The sequence below is a fragment of the Lycorma delicatula genome, chromosome 10, assembly GCF_047948215.1.
Source record: "Lycorma delicatula isolate Av1 chromosome 10, ASM4794821v1, whole genome shotgun sequence".
NCBI classification, from domain to species: domain Eukaryota; kingdom Metazoa; phylum Arthropoda; class Insecta; order Hemiptera; family Fulgoridae; genus Lycorma; species Lycorma delicatula.
In genome coordinates this window covers 121,602,885-121,620,953 of record NC_134464.1, presented here as the reverse complement: position 1 = coordinate 121,620,953, position 18,069 = coordinate 121,602,885, and the positions used below count along the sequence as shown (strand labels likewise).

General features: G+C 28.8%; 1 protein-coding gene across 1 annotated transcript in view; it reads left to right on the top strand.

Moving 5' to 3' along the window:
* Positions 1-18,069, top strand: part of LOC142330958 (vacuolar protein sorting-associated protein 11 homolog) — a 117,783-nt gene that overhangs the window by 62,087 nt on the left and 37,627 nt on the right. Inside the window, exons 5-7 of the mRNA XM_075376423.1 lie at positions 3,106-3,339; positions 7,393-7,546; positions 17,527-17,637. Of these exons, the coding sequence (XP_075232538.1) occupies positions 3,106-3,339; positions 7,393-7,546; positions 17,527-17,637 (499 nt within the window). The remainder of the gene's footprint in view (positions 1-3,105; positions 3,340-7,392; positions 7,547-17,526; positions 17,638-18,069) is intronic.

Sequence of the window (18,069 nt, the reverse complement as noted above, 5' to 3'; positions counted from 1 at the left end):
TAATGTCAAATGTAATTTATTAATTAGAATGAGAATTTTTTTTTCAATAAACTAGCAGAACTTTTCTGTGAACTTAGGAAGGGAATAAGTTTACAGAAAAAAATATCAATTAGAAAATTCAGCTCCATATTAGAAATTTGGGTAGTATTTCTCTCACGTTCATTAGTTTATTGATTATCACACTTATTTTATTTATCTTACAATCAGAATTATTTGATTTCCAAAATATAAGTAGTATGATTGAAGAGATTATCTAAGTGGTATGAACACTAGCTTCTGAACACTGCTTTCTTTAACTGAATATTGAGAAGTTCAGTTCTCAAAAATTAAAAAAATGTTTTTTATCATCAATTATTTGACTGGTTATTCCTCTATTCCTTTGAGTTTCAAGCATTTTCTATAGCCTACAACATCAGTTACTTTAACAATTCTAACTAAATAGAACTAGATAAAACTTACAAATTGTAGGACTATTATGGATTTAGATGTATTTTATTTCTTATAATCAATGCAAGAATTTCCATTGTTTTACAACACATTTACTTTATGTTTCAGGTGAAACTTGCTTTGTTACCACCAATTTACTTTCCTTACAGTTAGTCTGGAGTAAAGGTATCCAAACCAAAAGTAATGACCTATTGAAAACCAGTCATCGTAATCTCTTAAATGTAGGCTCAGTCGACAGGAAATATCTCCAAGATTTGTTCTGTATACTCTTAAGGTCAGTAGAATACACAAGTGCAGGCAAGCTGACTCACAATGCAATTGTAGTCAGTCGAGATGTGGACCTCACAGCTTTAGTTCAATGCATGCTTTGGTTAACAAAGTTTCAATCAGTTATGCGTGTTCAATGGCGTATAGAACTGAATGGAATATTGGTCATCCTACACCCAAATTTATTTGCATTGATTGAAACTTCACTAACTAAAGTATGCACTGAACCTTCTGTTGTGAGGTCCACATCTTGTCTGACTACAGTTGCATTGCGAGTCGACTTGCTTGCACATGCTTATTCTACTGACCTCAAGAGTATGCAGAACAAATTTTGGAGATATTTCCTGTTGATTGAGCCTACATTTAAGAGATTAGAACAACTGATTTTCTAAATATAGGCCATTACCTTTGGATACCTTTACCCTAGACACCCTTTATGAAAGAGTGGAAAAAGTACAGTAAAACAGTGAAAAAATTACTTTTCTTGTTGGAAGCAACTTGTATTCCTTAACATTTTGAGAATTCTTAAGTTTAAAGCTACTAAATGCTTGGTTACAATATTCTGTATGTATATTTGTTGGTGTATGTCCATTAACATTATCATAAAAATAAAAAAGCACACTGAAAAGGTGATTTTGGATTACAGATAACAACTGGTTAAATTTGGAGTTAAAATTATTTTTCACTATAAAATTTGTAATTTATTTGTTTATTATTATAATTTTCATTCATTTATTTTAATTTTTTAATTGTTCATTCCTCAATATTTCTTGATGATTGCTTGGAAATCAAAATAGTTATCTAATTTTAAACTTTTAGTGATTTTTTATAAGTGTTTTTTTTTAATTGGTTTCATGTTTTCTATATCATTTTTTTAGCTTAATAAAAAATAAAAAGTATATGTATGATTAAAATATTATTATGAAAGGCTTTAAAAAACACCTCATTCGTTTTTTTATAACTGTTTGTAACTTTTGAATGCTCCAACCTTTGGAGCAATCAAAGTTGCTCCATTTGAATCGTCAAAATTGGAGCAATTTTCAATGATTATCGTAATAAATAAGGATATGGAGGGGATTTGTTACGGGGTTACCCTTCTTCAACAAATTAGGTGAAGTTTAACTTTATGTTTCAAAGTATAACTAGTAAGTTATTTGTATTTTCTTTTAGATAAGACTCTTTTATGTGGTAACAATGTTCAACATTGATTGATCTATTGGAGGTAAACTAAAAAACATTTATTTTTTTTTAATGCAGATAGCCAAAATTTTGTTATTTGTGGTATCTTTAACTGCACTTTCTAACTTAGAAAAGATTTATATGAATTTCTGTTACTTTGAAATTACTTTATAATTCAAACTAGAAAATTTATTACAATTTTTGTTAAAGAAAGACAATATCAAAGTTGTAAAAGTATATATAATTTTCAATTTTATTATTGGAGAAGAGTAAATTTTAAACTCTGTACTACTGCAAAAATGCTTAAGAGTTATCAAATTGTCAGCTTTTTATAAGTCATTAATTTTTTGCTTCTTTCTAAAATCCTCTACTTAATTTGTATCAAAAATTAATTTAAATGTCAGGAAAAGATTTTTGAAAGTATATGTTTGGAGTGTCGCTTTATATGGAAGTGAAACTTGGACAATCGGAGTATCTGAGAAGAAATGATTAGAAGCTTTTGAAATGCGGTGCTATAGGAGAATGTTAAAAATCAGACGGGTGGATAAAGTGACAAATGAAGAGGTATTGCGGCAAATAGATGAAGAAAGAAGCGTTTGGAAAAATATAGTTAAAAGAAGAGACAGACTAATAGGCCACATACTAAGGCATCCTGGAATAGTCGCTTTAATATTGGAAGGACAGGTAGAAGGAAAAAATTGTGTAGGCAGGCCACGTTTGGAATACGTAAATCAAATTGTTAGGGATGTAGGATGTAGAGGGTATACTGAAATGTCTAGCACTAGATAGGGAATCTTGGAGAGCTACATCAAACCAGTCAAATGACTGAAGACAAAAAAAAAAATTTATATGTGTTTGCGTTTAGCAATTTTCTACAATCATTTTGGATTTTTTTATTCATTTGTATTTTTACACATTTTGTTTTCTTAAGGTCACTTATACTTCTTTGATTGCATCAGTGACTTTGTTAGTTCTATCATCATTGCTAGTTCTATCTTTGTTAGTTCTAAGCTAAAAATTTAATCCTCAGCAAGTGTCTGAATTCTTACGATAAAATAAAACAGTCTTTTGAGGTCTTCCTAATATTAATAGCCATACACAAACAAATATTTTTTTAATCATCTAAGTTATACAGATATAGCTATATGTTATTTTAGGTTTTTTCTTATTTTTATTTTGTTATGGATTATTTTTTTCATCTTTTGATTTTAGAAACCAAGGAAACACAGAACTAGAACCAACGCATCATACATTAACGGTTCTTGATATTCAGAATAAGTTTATTGTATTCTCAGTACCACTGAAAGAAGTTCAAGCTGTTCTTACTGAATGGGGATCGTTTTATATTGTAACTGGATCACATTCAATGTACCAGCTTGCAGAAAAAGACCTCCAATCTAAACTAGCACTACTGTTTAAGAAAAATTTATATGATGTTTCAATCAGGTAACAGTATATAAAAATTGTTTTTCCATATATTCTTACTTTATAGTTTTATTAGAAATATTCCTATTTTAATTTTATATTTTTATATACTTTGTTAAGATGTAATTAGAGATATAATTAGGACAGTATGTAATAAGTAGTGTATTGTGATGCTATTTTATCGTCTCCATCATTGTATCAATATTTTTTTTAATTAAAATTTTTCTTTAGCAAGAACAGCTTCAACCTTACACTGTATTTTGTTAAATACTCAAGAGTTGTATATTAACCCTTCTATTGACAAAATTTTATTACCTTTGCATAAATTTATAATCTTTTTATGATAAAAGTTCTTATTAGTTTCATGCAGCAGCCAGCTTTCTTAATATTTGTTGCTAATGTGTGAAATATACTTTCAGAGCAAAGTTTAAAGATGGGTTTTAAAGTTCTTGATTTGAAAACGTGTTTGCTTTGAGTCCATCAAGTGAATGATAATAATTATTTTGAAAACTAAATACCCCAAAGTAGAAATCCGGTGGTATGACATCTAAAACGCTAGCGGTCACAAGCCTTTTGAAATCAAATTATGAGAAAAAATTCTTGCAGCATGGTAACTGCATTATTAGAAGTACAACAGGTAATACTCTCTTGCTGAAACCAATAGTCTTACTCATTTTTCTTCAAACAGTGCAATAAACTGTTAGATCAAGAGATGATAAATTTCACAATGTACACATTTATAATTTTTAGAAAGCTTTAGCGCATGGCCACAGCATGTTACACACCAGGTGAGAATTTTTTGTGTGTAATGATTCATGAAAATTGTGAAGATTTTCATTGCTCCATGTTGGTTTTACTGTTCGTTTAGTTCTCCAGATGAAGTGAAGTCTGGTTATCAAAATAAATGTGATCCAGCTGCTCAATCCCATTTTCATCCAGAGACAGATTGAAACTTATGACAATACTGTATATGTTTAACATTGTTTGCCTCTGATATTATGGACAAGACCAGCATTGTAAGCATGTAATTTAACATTCTTGTAGCTCTGAAAGCAGTTACTAGATCAGTCTGGTAGGATAATTTCTAAGAAATTTTATGAGTGTGCAAGTTAAGTGCTCTTATATATCCTCAAGGACTTCCACAGTTAACAGTAGTAGTCAGCCTGAGCCTGTTTGATTCAGTATGTTTCTAGTCTCACAAAATTGAATGAATACATCATCCTTGAAAAATCACATAGATAGCATCTTGCAAAAAATGGTCTGAATTGACATTGCTTAATTTGGCTATTTTAACTGCTCTATGCAGTTAAAATTGTATCTTGAATACAATTTGATTAATAGAAAAATAGAAAATTTACTGACATATAACTTAACATGGTTGTAAGAAGTGCACTCTTTTTGTAATACTCATTATTATCATCTTTGAATCTGTTCAGTTAGATTCAATTGATTGTCAACTTTTTTCACTTTTCTGAAAGATTACAAAAACATTTGTTACCTTTTATTATTTTCAAAAAAGTTGTATATTTTCAATTTTATAGATTGTGATATTTATTTTTTTTTATTAAGATTTTTTTTTTGTCTTCAGTCATTTGACTGGTTTGATGCAGCTCTCCAAGATTCCCTATCTAGTGCTAGTCGTTTCATTTCAGTATACCTTCTACATCCTACATCCCTAACAATTTGTTTTACGTATTCCAAACGTGGCCTGCCTACACAATTTTTTTCTTCTACCTGTTCTTCCAATATTAAAGTGACTATTCCAGGATGCCTTAGTATGTGGCCTATAAGTCTGTCTCTTCTTTTAACTATATTTTTCCAAACGCTTCTTTCTTCATCTATTTGCCGCAATACCTCTTCATTTGTCACTTTATCCACCCGTTTGTTTTTTAACATTCTCCTATAGCACTGCATTTCAAAAGCTTCTAATCTTTTCTTCTCAGATACTCCAATCGTCCAAGTTTCACTTCCATCTAAAGCGACGCTCCAAACATACACTTTCAAAAATCTTTTCCTGTTTGTTTACCATAGAGACTAGCTGTAAAATGAACATTAATATTCTCTAAAACATTTTTAATTAGCTCTCCTGTTTGTACCTCAGATATAAACCGTTTATACAAATTTAAATCTTTACATTTGAAATAATGCATTAAATGCTTTTGTTTCATTCAGTAAAGCTGAATATTATCAGTTAATAGATATGAAATTTAGATTAAAATAGTGAGGGAAAGTAATGAAATGTTTATTTCGTAAAATTAAATTAAAACAGATGAAATATGCAGATTTTTTGATGGTTTTTTGTGCGTGCGTATTTAAAATAAGGAATCAGTTTTTTCAGTAAGAGATTCAGGTCATAATAGAAAACAGCTTGTTCCAATTTCCCGTTTTATTACATCTTTCAAACATGCATGTCGATCCACTGTGCGTAGCATGTTTGTTAAATGAATTTCTTACAGAATTTTAGTTCATTAACTTTGATGAGAAAAAGTGAAAGTATCATGGAGATAGAATTATATCTTGCATCCGTTTTGTGTATGAATGACAATAATATTACTGCGCATTTCGAAATGTTTTATCCATTTGATTTTGGTTTGTTTTGAAATGTTAGTATTATTTATTAAATAAAGCTATAAATAAGCTATTGTCCTTAAACCCTTCCCTTTTTATGATTTGCAATTGACGCCATTTTTTTGTGTTGTAGAGCTTATTGGGGAGCATGACAGCAACACGACCAAAGTTAGTGATAAAGAGAAGCGCCAGTAGATGTTGAATTTCATATAATTTTATATATACGAGGTCTGTAAATAAAGTAATGAGACTAGATTTTTTTGGCAGCCAAAGTGGCAAACTGTAAAATTACTAGTAAACTTATGGTTATCTGAACACCTGATTTATATTAGGTATTATATTTTTAATCTATTGTTGTCATGTGAGACGTAAACAAACTTTTCGTGAAACGAGTTTTTGTTGTGCGTTACAAAAATGAGTGATACTAATTATGAGTCCAAGTTTATATCCAAGTTTCACTTCCATATAAAGCGACACTCCAAACATACACTTTCAAAAAAATTTACCTGACATTTAAATTAATTTTTAATGTAAACAAATTATATTTCTTACTGAAGGCTCGTTTTGCTTGTGCTATTCGGCGTTTTATATCGCTCCTGCTTCGTCCATCTTTAGTAATTCTACTTCCCAAATAACAAAATTCTTCTACCTCCATAATCTTTTCTCCTCCTATTTTCACATTAAGTGGTCCATCTTTGTTATTTCTACTACATTTCATTACTTTTGTTTTCTTCTTGTTTATTTTCATGTGATAGTTATTAAGATTATGATTCATTGATTATTACATTTATAAATGAATTTATTTAAGAGAACGAGCCGTGTTTAATAATTAACTTTCACATATAAATTTTTGAGATTATTTGAGTATCATTATTTATACTGACCTGTCTCATTCTTAATGTGTGCATTTACCGTTTAATAAAGACAAGAAGCAATTTGTGCATTGCTGAGTTTGTTGTTCTAAATATATTCCTTCTTTGCTTAAAAAAAAATAATATGAAATGCGTAAATCAGTAATCATGAAGTGTACTTAGCATCCTAAATTAGCTGTCAGTCATGTTTTAAGTTATTTTAGAAATCAGAATTCTAGTTTTTTCAACATCATATGATTTGAGAAAATAATCGTTAGATAAGAGACAGTTTCAGTTTGCTGCTACAGTTATTTGAAGTAAATTATTTTGTATGATGTTATACACTTCTGAAAGCATAAAAAATGATACACCAGATAACAAAGGGTTACATGATGTTATACACTTCTGAGAGCATAAAAAATGATACACCAGATAACAAAGGGTTACATGAATTTTCACAGCACTAAACTTTGCTTAGAAAATATGTGGCAGGCACTCAGCAACAATAATTAATACAGTAGATGACAATTAAAACATTAAAATCATTTGCCTAAAATATTTTATTTTCATTGCCTTAAAAGTGATTGAAGTTATTTGGTTAAAAGTTAATTTCTTATAAAAAAATTTTATTTGTATTTTATTGTTCATTTTTTAGGATTGCTAAAAATCATCAGTATGATACAGAAGGTTTAATTGATATTTTTCGGCAGTATGGTGATCATTTATATAGCAAAGGTGATCATAACTGTGCAATAGAACAATATATAAAAACTATTGGCAGCCTTGAACCATCATATGTTATAAGAAAGGTAATTAAATTAAGGTTTATAGTATCAATATAGCTTTTATATATATATATATATATGTATTTGAAACATGATTTTTTCTTCTCTTTGTTCATTAACTCCATGAGTCTTTCTTATGTGACCTATTTAAAATGCATTTAAAAATTAAAAAATCCTTTACAAATCAAGACTGATTTTATTGTTAAAAATCAATATTATTATTTTTTTTTTTTTGTATGAGAGTAACATTTTATTAATCCAGGCCAGATTTGTATTTAAATAAATTAAAATTGCTTGGAGTTTGAAACTCAAGTACATCCAACAAGTTAGAATGTTTGCGAAAGCTATGATTATTTAAAATATAATAGAAAGATTTTTACTTTTTTTAAATACTGTTTAATTTAATAAAAAAAAATCAGAATTTGAATAACCTGGTTTAGTATTTTTAATAAATAGTTGCAGATGCTTAACAACTGATTAGAAAATAAATAATATGATTAGAAAATAAAATATGTTTAATCAAAGAAGTTTGTTATTCAAAGTATAAATCAAATTATATTTAAATATTACCTTAATAATTGGCTGCTGTAGTTAACCAAAGAAATTTTAATTATTACATTATCTCATTTATTCACTTCCTTTATTTTAGAACATTATTAAGATAGAAGTGACGTTCAAAATTAGTTTTATGTTATTTCATGTAATAAATTTATATAAGAGGAGATTCAAAATCGCATATGTACTTTGGGGGGCTGATTATAGGACTTGATACAGGTTGTATAATGTAAATTTATAATATAAGTCAGAATGCTTTGTTTTTTCAGTTATGGTTAGCTAAATATTTTGCTCTGTTTTCTGTTGAAGTGAAGTCACAATGAAATTCTTGGAACTTAAATAAAGAAGCAAATATGAAAGTTTTACATGTTTGTAAACTGTAAAACTTACACGTTTTCCATAAATTAACTTAGTTAGATTGCCAATTGATAAATAAAGACAAAATTTGTAAAGGATTTTATTCTAAGAAAATTAACAATTCTAAGAAAAATTTTTCAATTTTAAATAGATTGATTGTTCTTAAAGATTATTTCCATTCACAAACTTTTATGAGCATGACTTAAATTATATTATATTTTCTAGAACCTAGGAGACAGTAGAATAAGGTAGTAGTTTAAAATGAGCTTTGGATTGACTTTTTTATAAATAGACAGTACTGCAGGTTGTTTAGGTGTGTCAGTCTTTCCAATGATAGATTGAATATATTTGCCAGAAACCTCATTTTCCTCCCTCTTTAATATCTTACTACTTATGCCAGCAGATCTTACAGAAAAACCTTTTTCCAAGGACTTAATTATACTGAAAATTTAGCCTTATTAGTAGATTTAAGTAATAATAAGTTTTTATGTATTACGCTGGAAAATTACTAGAAAAATTTGATCACTCTCAAAACCCAATTGGTAGCTAATGTTTCTTTCTTCAGTTGTATCTAGCAAATAATTACTTAATACTTAGCTTTTTTTTTATTGGACTCATAAACTATACCTATCTGTGCACACTGTTTTATTAATCTTACGTTTGATTAGTTTCTCCTTTCAAGTTATTAACTGTTTTATAGTGAATTTTTATGTGGACTTTATTTTTAAAAATGGATTAAAGTAATAATTTTTCTCTGAATACATTAAGTTTCGTCTTATGTATTCCTGTACCTAATGCAGTACAATTTCAGGTTTTCATTTTATTGTTTCTCTGTATTTTTTTATATAGTTTAATTAAAACAATCCACAGTTTCGGTTCAGTGAAATCAAATACTACAAGTGTTCAAGAAGAAACATTCGTGATTCTGTGAACTCTGATGGAGTCATGCTGTATTGGAGTGTGTAATATAAAAACAAAGAATTTGATTTTTTTTTAAATTATTTATGTAAGCTCTGTTATATTTTTAACAAAAGAGTGATGAGAAAGAAGCTGAATTCAGACAAAAAATCCTTAATATAATGTAATCATATTCTCATATTCTCTGTCTGTGAGTGGAATGTTCAACATAAAAAAAATTTAAACTGACTAGAAATGGAAATAGGAAGTGAAGATGTAATAATTGGAATTTGGACTTCTAGGTCAGGATAGGAAAACTGAGGTATATGAAAATATGGTTAGAGGCTCTCCGTGGTTAGAAAATAAATGCTGCAGAAAGGAGTAGTAGATTTTCTAGGTTTATAATTTGTGGCTGTCTGGAACACACAGAGGATCAAATGAATTTGTTGTAAGCTGACAAGGTAATGGAAAATTCAATGATGACTTTCTTATTGTTGTAAAATAAGTTAACTTCACCTATTGTTAGGTTATCATAAGTAAAAGTTTGATAAGTAATTAAATATTGATTGGTTATCTTTATTCTATGAAACCACAGGGTTAGTAAACTGATTTGAGACAGGGAATAAACCCAAAATAGAATGTGAGCAACTATGCACCTGGTAGTAAAGGTTCTATTTTAGATCTGATCTATTTAGTTAGTCTATATCTAGTCTGTTAGTCTTTAGCTAGTTACTCCTTATTCTTATTTCGATAAAAAAGATATCACTGTACCTAAAGGAATATTAGGATCACAAAACAAATTTTGATAGTTTTTTCGCTATAACTGTAGCACAGTGCCCATCTGGTAGTAATGAACATAACAGTACAAATTTATGTACATATTTATGTATTTATTTACTTTCATAAATTTATAACGGTACAAATCTATGCAAGTAAATTCTCAATTTCATAGACTTCAGATTTTACGCCAATTGTCATAAGGTTAAAATAAATTTTAAATCGTGAAATGTTCTGTTTACATATGAAAAACCATGTTTAAGAAGGTTCTATTTACATCAGTTGCTGTTTGCTCTTTTTTAATGTTAGCAATTGACAGTGGGGATGTATTGAGAGAGAAAAGCAAGTCAGTTTGTTTGACTATTTTTAATTAAGTTGATGCATTGAGTATGTTATATCAACTTTAATCGATGCATGGAAAACATTACTCTGTAGTGATGTGGAAACTGATTTGGAAATGCCTAGCACTGCATATTTATAATAGCCACTGCTTGTGGGTAGGAAACCAAAGTATCAAAAGATAACATTATAAACTGATTAGAATATCCTGGCTATTTAAATATTGCAGAAGAAGAAATAGAAAAGAAGTTTGCTTTGAATACTCTCATTGAATATGCGAGGATGTCCATGACAAAAACACATAAAGTTTCTTGCATCACTTTTTTGTTGTACAAGAAGCTTTGGGTTTGGTAAAGGATTTTATAAGCAGTACAAAAAAATAATAACTATGTGAAAATTATCCCCATATTAAACATGTGAAGAATGTTATTATTTGAATGCAATATCAGAAATATTCTGAAAAAAAGATTCACCTCTTTCTTTAAGTACGGTATCTCGATTAGGAAATGAGTGTGTGTTGATAAACATATATGTGAGTTAGATTTAAAAACAAGTATTTTTTTATATGTATTTTAATTCAGAGAATTTTTATATTTACATCATTTAAAAGTTTATATTCTCTGATACTTTGTAACAGCTTGTACTTGTATCAATTTTTTAATTTGTACATGAAGTAACTTTTTTAATTTTTATAGGATTGTACGAATTGGATAAATTAATTTAAAATAAAGTTGTAATTAAGATAAATTATTTCTATTAAAATATATATTAATTTATACTAGATAAGGTTTCCTATTAAATTAAGTTTTAAAGAAAGTAATAAAATACCACAGAAAAATCGGTAAAATTTGTAAACTTGATGAATGCTGTAAAACGATTTTATCATTTACTTATACATTTTACAAATTACTTGTTCATCATCCATACTTTTTTTATTGCTTTACAAAAATCAACAATACTGTTTTGAAAGTCAGTTGAGGAGATGGGAGATGTTTTAATTTAATATCTCATTTAAATATAGATTTAAAGTATTGTAAATATCTTTGTGCAGGTTCTGATATGCACAAAGATTCTCAACATGTTGCATTATATAGTTTTTAAAGTTTTCTTTTTAATTGTACATGTAGAATACTATATTTACAACATCATAAATTATTACCAGTTGTGTATGTATGTTAAATTTGACTATGAAATTGTATGTAAATCATTATATAATAACTTTAAATAATTTATATTGACAAAATAAATACAAAATGTTTGTTTTGTTTTATACTAATACTCAGAAACATCTACATGATACTTGTGTATAACAGATTTTGTCGTTTCTCAAGTATCATCTACCTCTTCTGTAAACATTTTTCTCCACTTGATATGTTATAGTAAGTTTTGTTATTTAAAGGAAACTTTTCTCTATGATTATTATGTACATTATTTCAGACTGAAAATCGAGAATGATTTTGACGTAGAGGTTGCAGTTAACGTGTGTAGGCAGTCTTCATCTGAAGACGCTTTATTATTGGCTAAAAAACATAACTTGCATTCATGGTACTTAAAAATTCAGTTAGAAGACAATCATCAATTTAATGCAGCTCTCAATTATTTAAGTAAATTAACATTTACTGAGGTAAATGAAATATCTTTTTTTGTCTTATATTTTTGTTGCAAATTTATTTACAACAATATTTGGAGTCAGTTTTGAATCATGATATTTGTAATCTACATAATCAACTTCATACATAAAATAAAAACTGCAGCAGCTATTAAGAAACCAAAATTGTTACAGTATTAATAATGACTGAAAATTCACTGTAGAATCTTACATGTTTCTTCATTGAAAAAGTGGTTAGAATGGAATTTGAAATAGAAGTTAATTATTGCATTATTTAAATTTGTGTTTATTTGGAGAGAAAGGTCTTGGAAAGATTGTACGTGTGTGTGTACACATATATGCACATGTGGGAGGGTGAGATCACACGCATGTGTGCATGTGTTATTTATTGAAATTAATCTTTTAAGAGTCATATTATTCCTGTGTACTGTTAAATTATATTTAAATTCAATCATGACTGAGGATGCAGGATTTTGCAAAAGTACTTTCATGAAAAATTAAGAAGATATTTCTCATTTCAATATTCTGTACTTGGTGACTTATTTGATTGAATTTAAATATAATTTAATAGTACAGAGGAATAACATGAATCTTAAAAATATTAATTTCAATAAAATAACACCCACATACATGCTCTCTCACTCTCTCTCTCTCTCTCTCTCTCTCTCTCTCCCTCTCCCTCTCCCTCTCCCCCTCCCACTCTTCCTCCATCCCTCCCTCCCTCCCATAAAACATTTATGTTCATAACACTTATTAACTTCAAACTGTTTCCACTTGTGCAACATTTGTGGCGTAAAATGTTTGGATGATATTCTGTTTCATACCTCACATTATGAAGAATATCTGCAGTTAATTCCATTAATTACACCTTGGAGGATTTTTCTTTTGATTCACTAATGTTGACAATCTTCGTTGTGTATACCCTCTCTTTCACAAACCTCCAAAGAAAGAAATCAAGTGGCATAACATCAAAGGATTGAGGTGGCCAGAGAATTGGTCCATCACAGCCAATCTAGTGTTGAGGAAATGGTTCATGTAGGTAGTCCCTACCATGTAAACTCCAGTATGGTGGTGCACCACCTTGTTGGAAGTAAACATTGGGTTGTGAATATTAAGTTTGTGGTACTACACTCCTTTGTAACATGTCTAGATAAATAGCACTAGTAACCATTAGCTTGACGAAGAAGAATGGTTTGATCACTTCATAAGCAATCAATGCACACCGAACGTTACAAAATGATGTTTGGTGTGCAAACACAACAATCATGTTGTATTTGTCAAACAACATGAGGGTTCTTGCTACCTCAAATCTGGCAGTTGTGAATGTTAACATGACTAAAAACATGAATGGTTATTTCATCAGAGAAGATTACATTTTCTAAAGTACTATCATTGTTCATTTTATCAGGAATCCCCACAGCAAAATTGTAATGGGTGGTTAATAGTTTTCTTCATTTTCTTACACCAATGAATTTGTATGCATGAAGTTTTAGGTACTTGTGAAGAACCTTCATAATTGTTGATTGCTGTATTCCAAAGTTCTAAACTCGCACAAGTCAATTTGCCAAAATTTCTCTGAAAAGTTTCTCTTGCTCCACAACTTCTGCAGAGAGGGAGATGTGCCAGCATCTTTTTTTGTACATTACACTTCCTGTATCCTTAAACTGCTGATACCAATGTTTAATTGGTATCTTTATTAGGAGTCTTTATTAGGAGGATCATGATTGTGCTCTAAACGAAAAGTCTATATCAATATTAACAGATCCGCTTTCATAAAACCATAGTACACACATTGCTTCCTCCTGCACAGTAGCCATTGCTCAGCTGACAATCTCCCTGTCATTACATCAGGCCAGCAGGTTCATTCAAGGCCATCAGTAACTCTATATCTACACTAATGTTTCAAAAAAATCAATGCATACTCTATTGCTTTGTTCATTTTTTATTAGTCTCTAAAATACGCTGAATAATTTATGTTTGCCTTATATATTAATGAATCTTTGCTAGTTGTGCTGAATGTGGATAAAGTAAGATCAGCCTCATGTAAGCTATTTGATTCCTTGCAATTAAATATCTGTCTTGTTTTGATAATATTTAATATTGATAAAACTGTTACTGGTTTTAGTGTTAAAATGGTACATAATTTCATTTGCCACCAATTTTTGCATACACATCATCTGTGATGCAATTGATATTAGCCAGTTACAAATATCAATTACGTTTATGGTTGTCTAAAGGAAGACTCATGTCAGTTCCAAATCTGCCTTTGATTAAGAAATTTACAAACCTGTATCAATAATTTAAAATCATTTTTGATCATTGTTTACTAGAATAAACATATACTTTTATTCATTTTTTTTTTTTTAATTTAGCTCTGTTTAAAAAAAAGTTAATCCCATCCCTTATAACCTGATGGTTCCACAAGACCTGAATCTCTGGCAGTAAAATCTTAAGAATTGAAAGTTAAGAAATAAACAGCCAAAGTTACTTTGGGTTTGGCTGTTTGACCAGTTCCTGTTAAAGCAATTCCAATTAACTTCCAGTTAAATTCATGTTAAAATAATTCCATTTTCTGTTCCAAAGTTAATGTTGAGTGCAGTTTCATTGAATGCTCTGGGCATTTATTAGCCAAAATTAACTTTTCTTTTAACTCAGGAAATGATAGTTTGTTTAGTAATTGACAAAAAATACTAAAATCAGAAATCAATTAATTCTGCAAAAGCTGATTCCTTCTTTTGTGAACAGCTATTTACCTTTTTTATTAATTCTGTTTTTTTAATTTGACCCGCTGTGGACAATGAGAAATAACTCATCACATATTCTTTTATTGTTCTATTTTCTTCCAGAACTTTATCATTATCTCAATTTGTTTTATACTTTTTTCATCTGTGCACATATATACTGATTTCTTTGGGTTTCTCTTGGAACCCTATAATTATTTACTTTTTTTAAGTTTTTGTACACAATACTTATTAATTTTTATTTCCATTTCTTCCGGGTCTTGTTTAACTTCTGTTATTCATTTCCTTGTTGAAATAGTCAAATGTCTTGCTGAATAAATTCTCATCAAGTCTTGATTCTTCTCCATTTCCTCATCACATCTGATAATTTCTATGTTTCCTTGTAGAGTTAGTTGTTTTTCCTCAGCTTCCATACATCTCCAATCTTTCTTGATCCTTGGATTTCAGGATCTTTCTTTCTTTCTCCATTTCTTGCAGTTCACTTACCTTATTCAAAGTTAGACATTCAATTGTGTAGAGACTTTCAGGTTAGGTCACAGTGTTGCAATGTTAAATTTTGGGTCTTATTCAGATAACTTTTTGTTGTAGACAACTTTAGCTTAACACATTAGTAACATTTTTGATCTTACTTTTTTACCTTTTTGTAAAAACTGGGTTATATGATTTTATCTAAATGAATCTTTCAACCCTTTTAATTTTCCTCTGTTTTGTTTCCAGACGGTTTCCTGAGTTTCTAGAGTTCATTCTAAACTCTTTTTTTTTTTTCATAAATATTTACAGTCCTGCTGTTTACATTATCTCTTTTAATATTTCCACTTGAATTTTTGCTGGTGTCAGAAAACTGTCTGCAAACACTAAGCAGTCAAATTGTCCTTTATGTAAGCCAGTCTTACATGTTTCACTCCCAGTATTTTTAATTTTTTTCTTCACACCCATGTAATCTTCTCAAGCAGACCATTTTAAAAAAAGCATTGATGAGAGTCCTCACCTTGTTTCACCCCTGTTTTAATTTTAAATGACCCTGAGATTTCTCTAGGATCAAATATTGGATTTAGTTTCTGATTTGTTTTATGATGATTTCCATTATTTTTCTATCAACCCCAAAATTCCTTTGGCATGTTTCCCTGTTAATCAAGTCATATGCTTTTTTGTAATTCAGAAGCATTAATGCCAGGTTTCTCCTCTTCATATGGAAATCTGTAATTATTAGTTTCAAACATAAATGTTTTGCCCATGACCTTCCTTTTCTGAATTTCTCTTGATATTTTCCAGTCTGTGGTTTGATCTATTGTTCAGTCTATTCTAAAGAGCTTTGGAGAGAACCTTACAAGTCACTGATAACAGTGTAGTTCTGCGTAGCACCTTCTTCCTGTCTCCTTTATCATGTATTGGATTAATAATATATCTATAAATCAATTTTGTATATATTTTTTTTAAATTTATGTTAAAATTCAAAGCTTTTTTAAAATAGTTTTTTCTGGTATTCTTTCTTTTTTACTAGTCTTGTGTTAACTATTAAGATGTTCATATCATGAGTAACTGTAAGAAGTTCCCTGATAAGCTAGGTATCAAACCCAGGATCTTTGATGAAGCAGACTAGCATTCTATCCTACCAAGGCATTCTACAAGTCAATTTAATTATTCTTGCAAGAAAACAAACTTTATCATATCTGCATTTGCAAATAAATTCTCAAAATTCTGTTTTTCATGAGTTTTCAATCATCTTATAAAATAAACTGTTCCTTTGCATGACTCATTCACCTAGTAACTGGGACATATATGGATAGGTATTAATTATTTTTAACTTCATTTACTCTTGCCATAACAAACATTATATGAATTTTCCAAAAATCTTGATCTAAATAAAAAATTGTTTTATTCTCTGATCTATTTTGGATTTAGAACATTACATGTTAGACCAGATCATATTCTGTAAGAAGTAACTATAGGTAGTCTGAAAATACAATTTAGATATAACTGCAAAATTAATTCAGGTTTTTAAATCACTCTAATTGAAATTTCTGAGTTAATTTATCATTTTACAGATGGACAGATAGATTGAAACAGTTAAGATTTTGTATCCTGCAAGAGATTATTAGTTTTATGTGCAGTCACTTTATCAGCATTTTAATTTTCAGATTTTTTGTTATTAAAGTTTGTTAACTTAATTTGTCTATAGTTAAGTGATTGTGGTTTCATAAAAACTGTTCCTTCTGCTTTAACAGTTTTGTGGTAATGAAGTTAAACTTGATGTTGAGCAATAGGTTCATTCATTTACATTATTTGCAATTATTTTCAGTAACTTATTCTTTAAATTTCAGCACGAAGAAAAATTAAGTTCACATGAATCTGGTCTATGCAGCATACATAAAAATAAAATATAAATAGCAAGGAATAGATATAACAATAACAATATAATTTCCCTTATGCATCTGTAAAAAAAAATATGTGTTCAAAAATACACAGAAACAATCTGTATTCATATCAAGTCTTTGTTCAAAAACTGAAATTTAGCATGATTGGTGGTAATGTAGTGTACCACTGGTATTAATAAATGGAGCAGCTAGGACTGGTTGTTCCAGCCATTTTACTGATGTCCAGAAAAGATTAATGATATTGCGTAATTTTAAAATTTATGATCTTTGATTTTATATAAATTAATGTGTTCATATTTTTTTTTAAATTTTGTTATTTAAAAAATGTGATATCAAATGATACTGATGTTACAGGCTGTAAAAAATATTAATAGATATGGTGGAATTCTTCTGGAAAAAGCTCCCAAAGAAACAACTCAGTTTTTAAAAAGGTTATGTACAGATTATAAACCTTCAGTTGAACAGGTAACTAAAAGTATTTTTGTTGGTTTAATTTTTACTATTAAGTTATTCTTAATCCTGCTGCCAAATTTTTTTGACAAAATAGATGTAATACTGATTAAGGTATCTTTGTATGCTGTATTTTTTAATCACAAAAACTTCTCATTTGTATTTACCTTTCTTACTCAACTAATTACTGCAGTATGTTATTTCATGCCAAAAATATTTAGTTTTATGGGCGGTCACTGTACCAGCTTTTTGCAATTTGCTATGAAGATAAAAATTTGAAGAAAATAGGAAATATCTAATTAATTTGGTTAATGCCTACTCGTAAATTTCAGTTTCAACATTTTCTTACAAAGAGTTAAAGAAATAGAAATCATCTATTTTAAAATTTATTTTAGTTATAATCAGTTAGTTTATATATGAATGTTTATTTATTATAATCTAAATTTA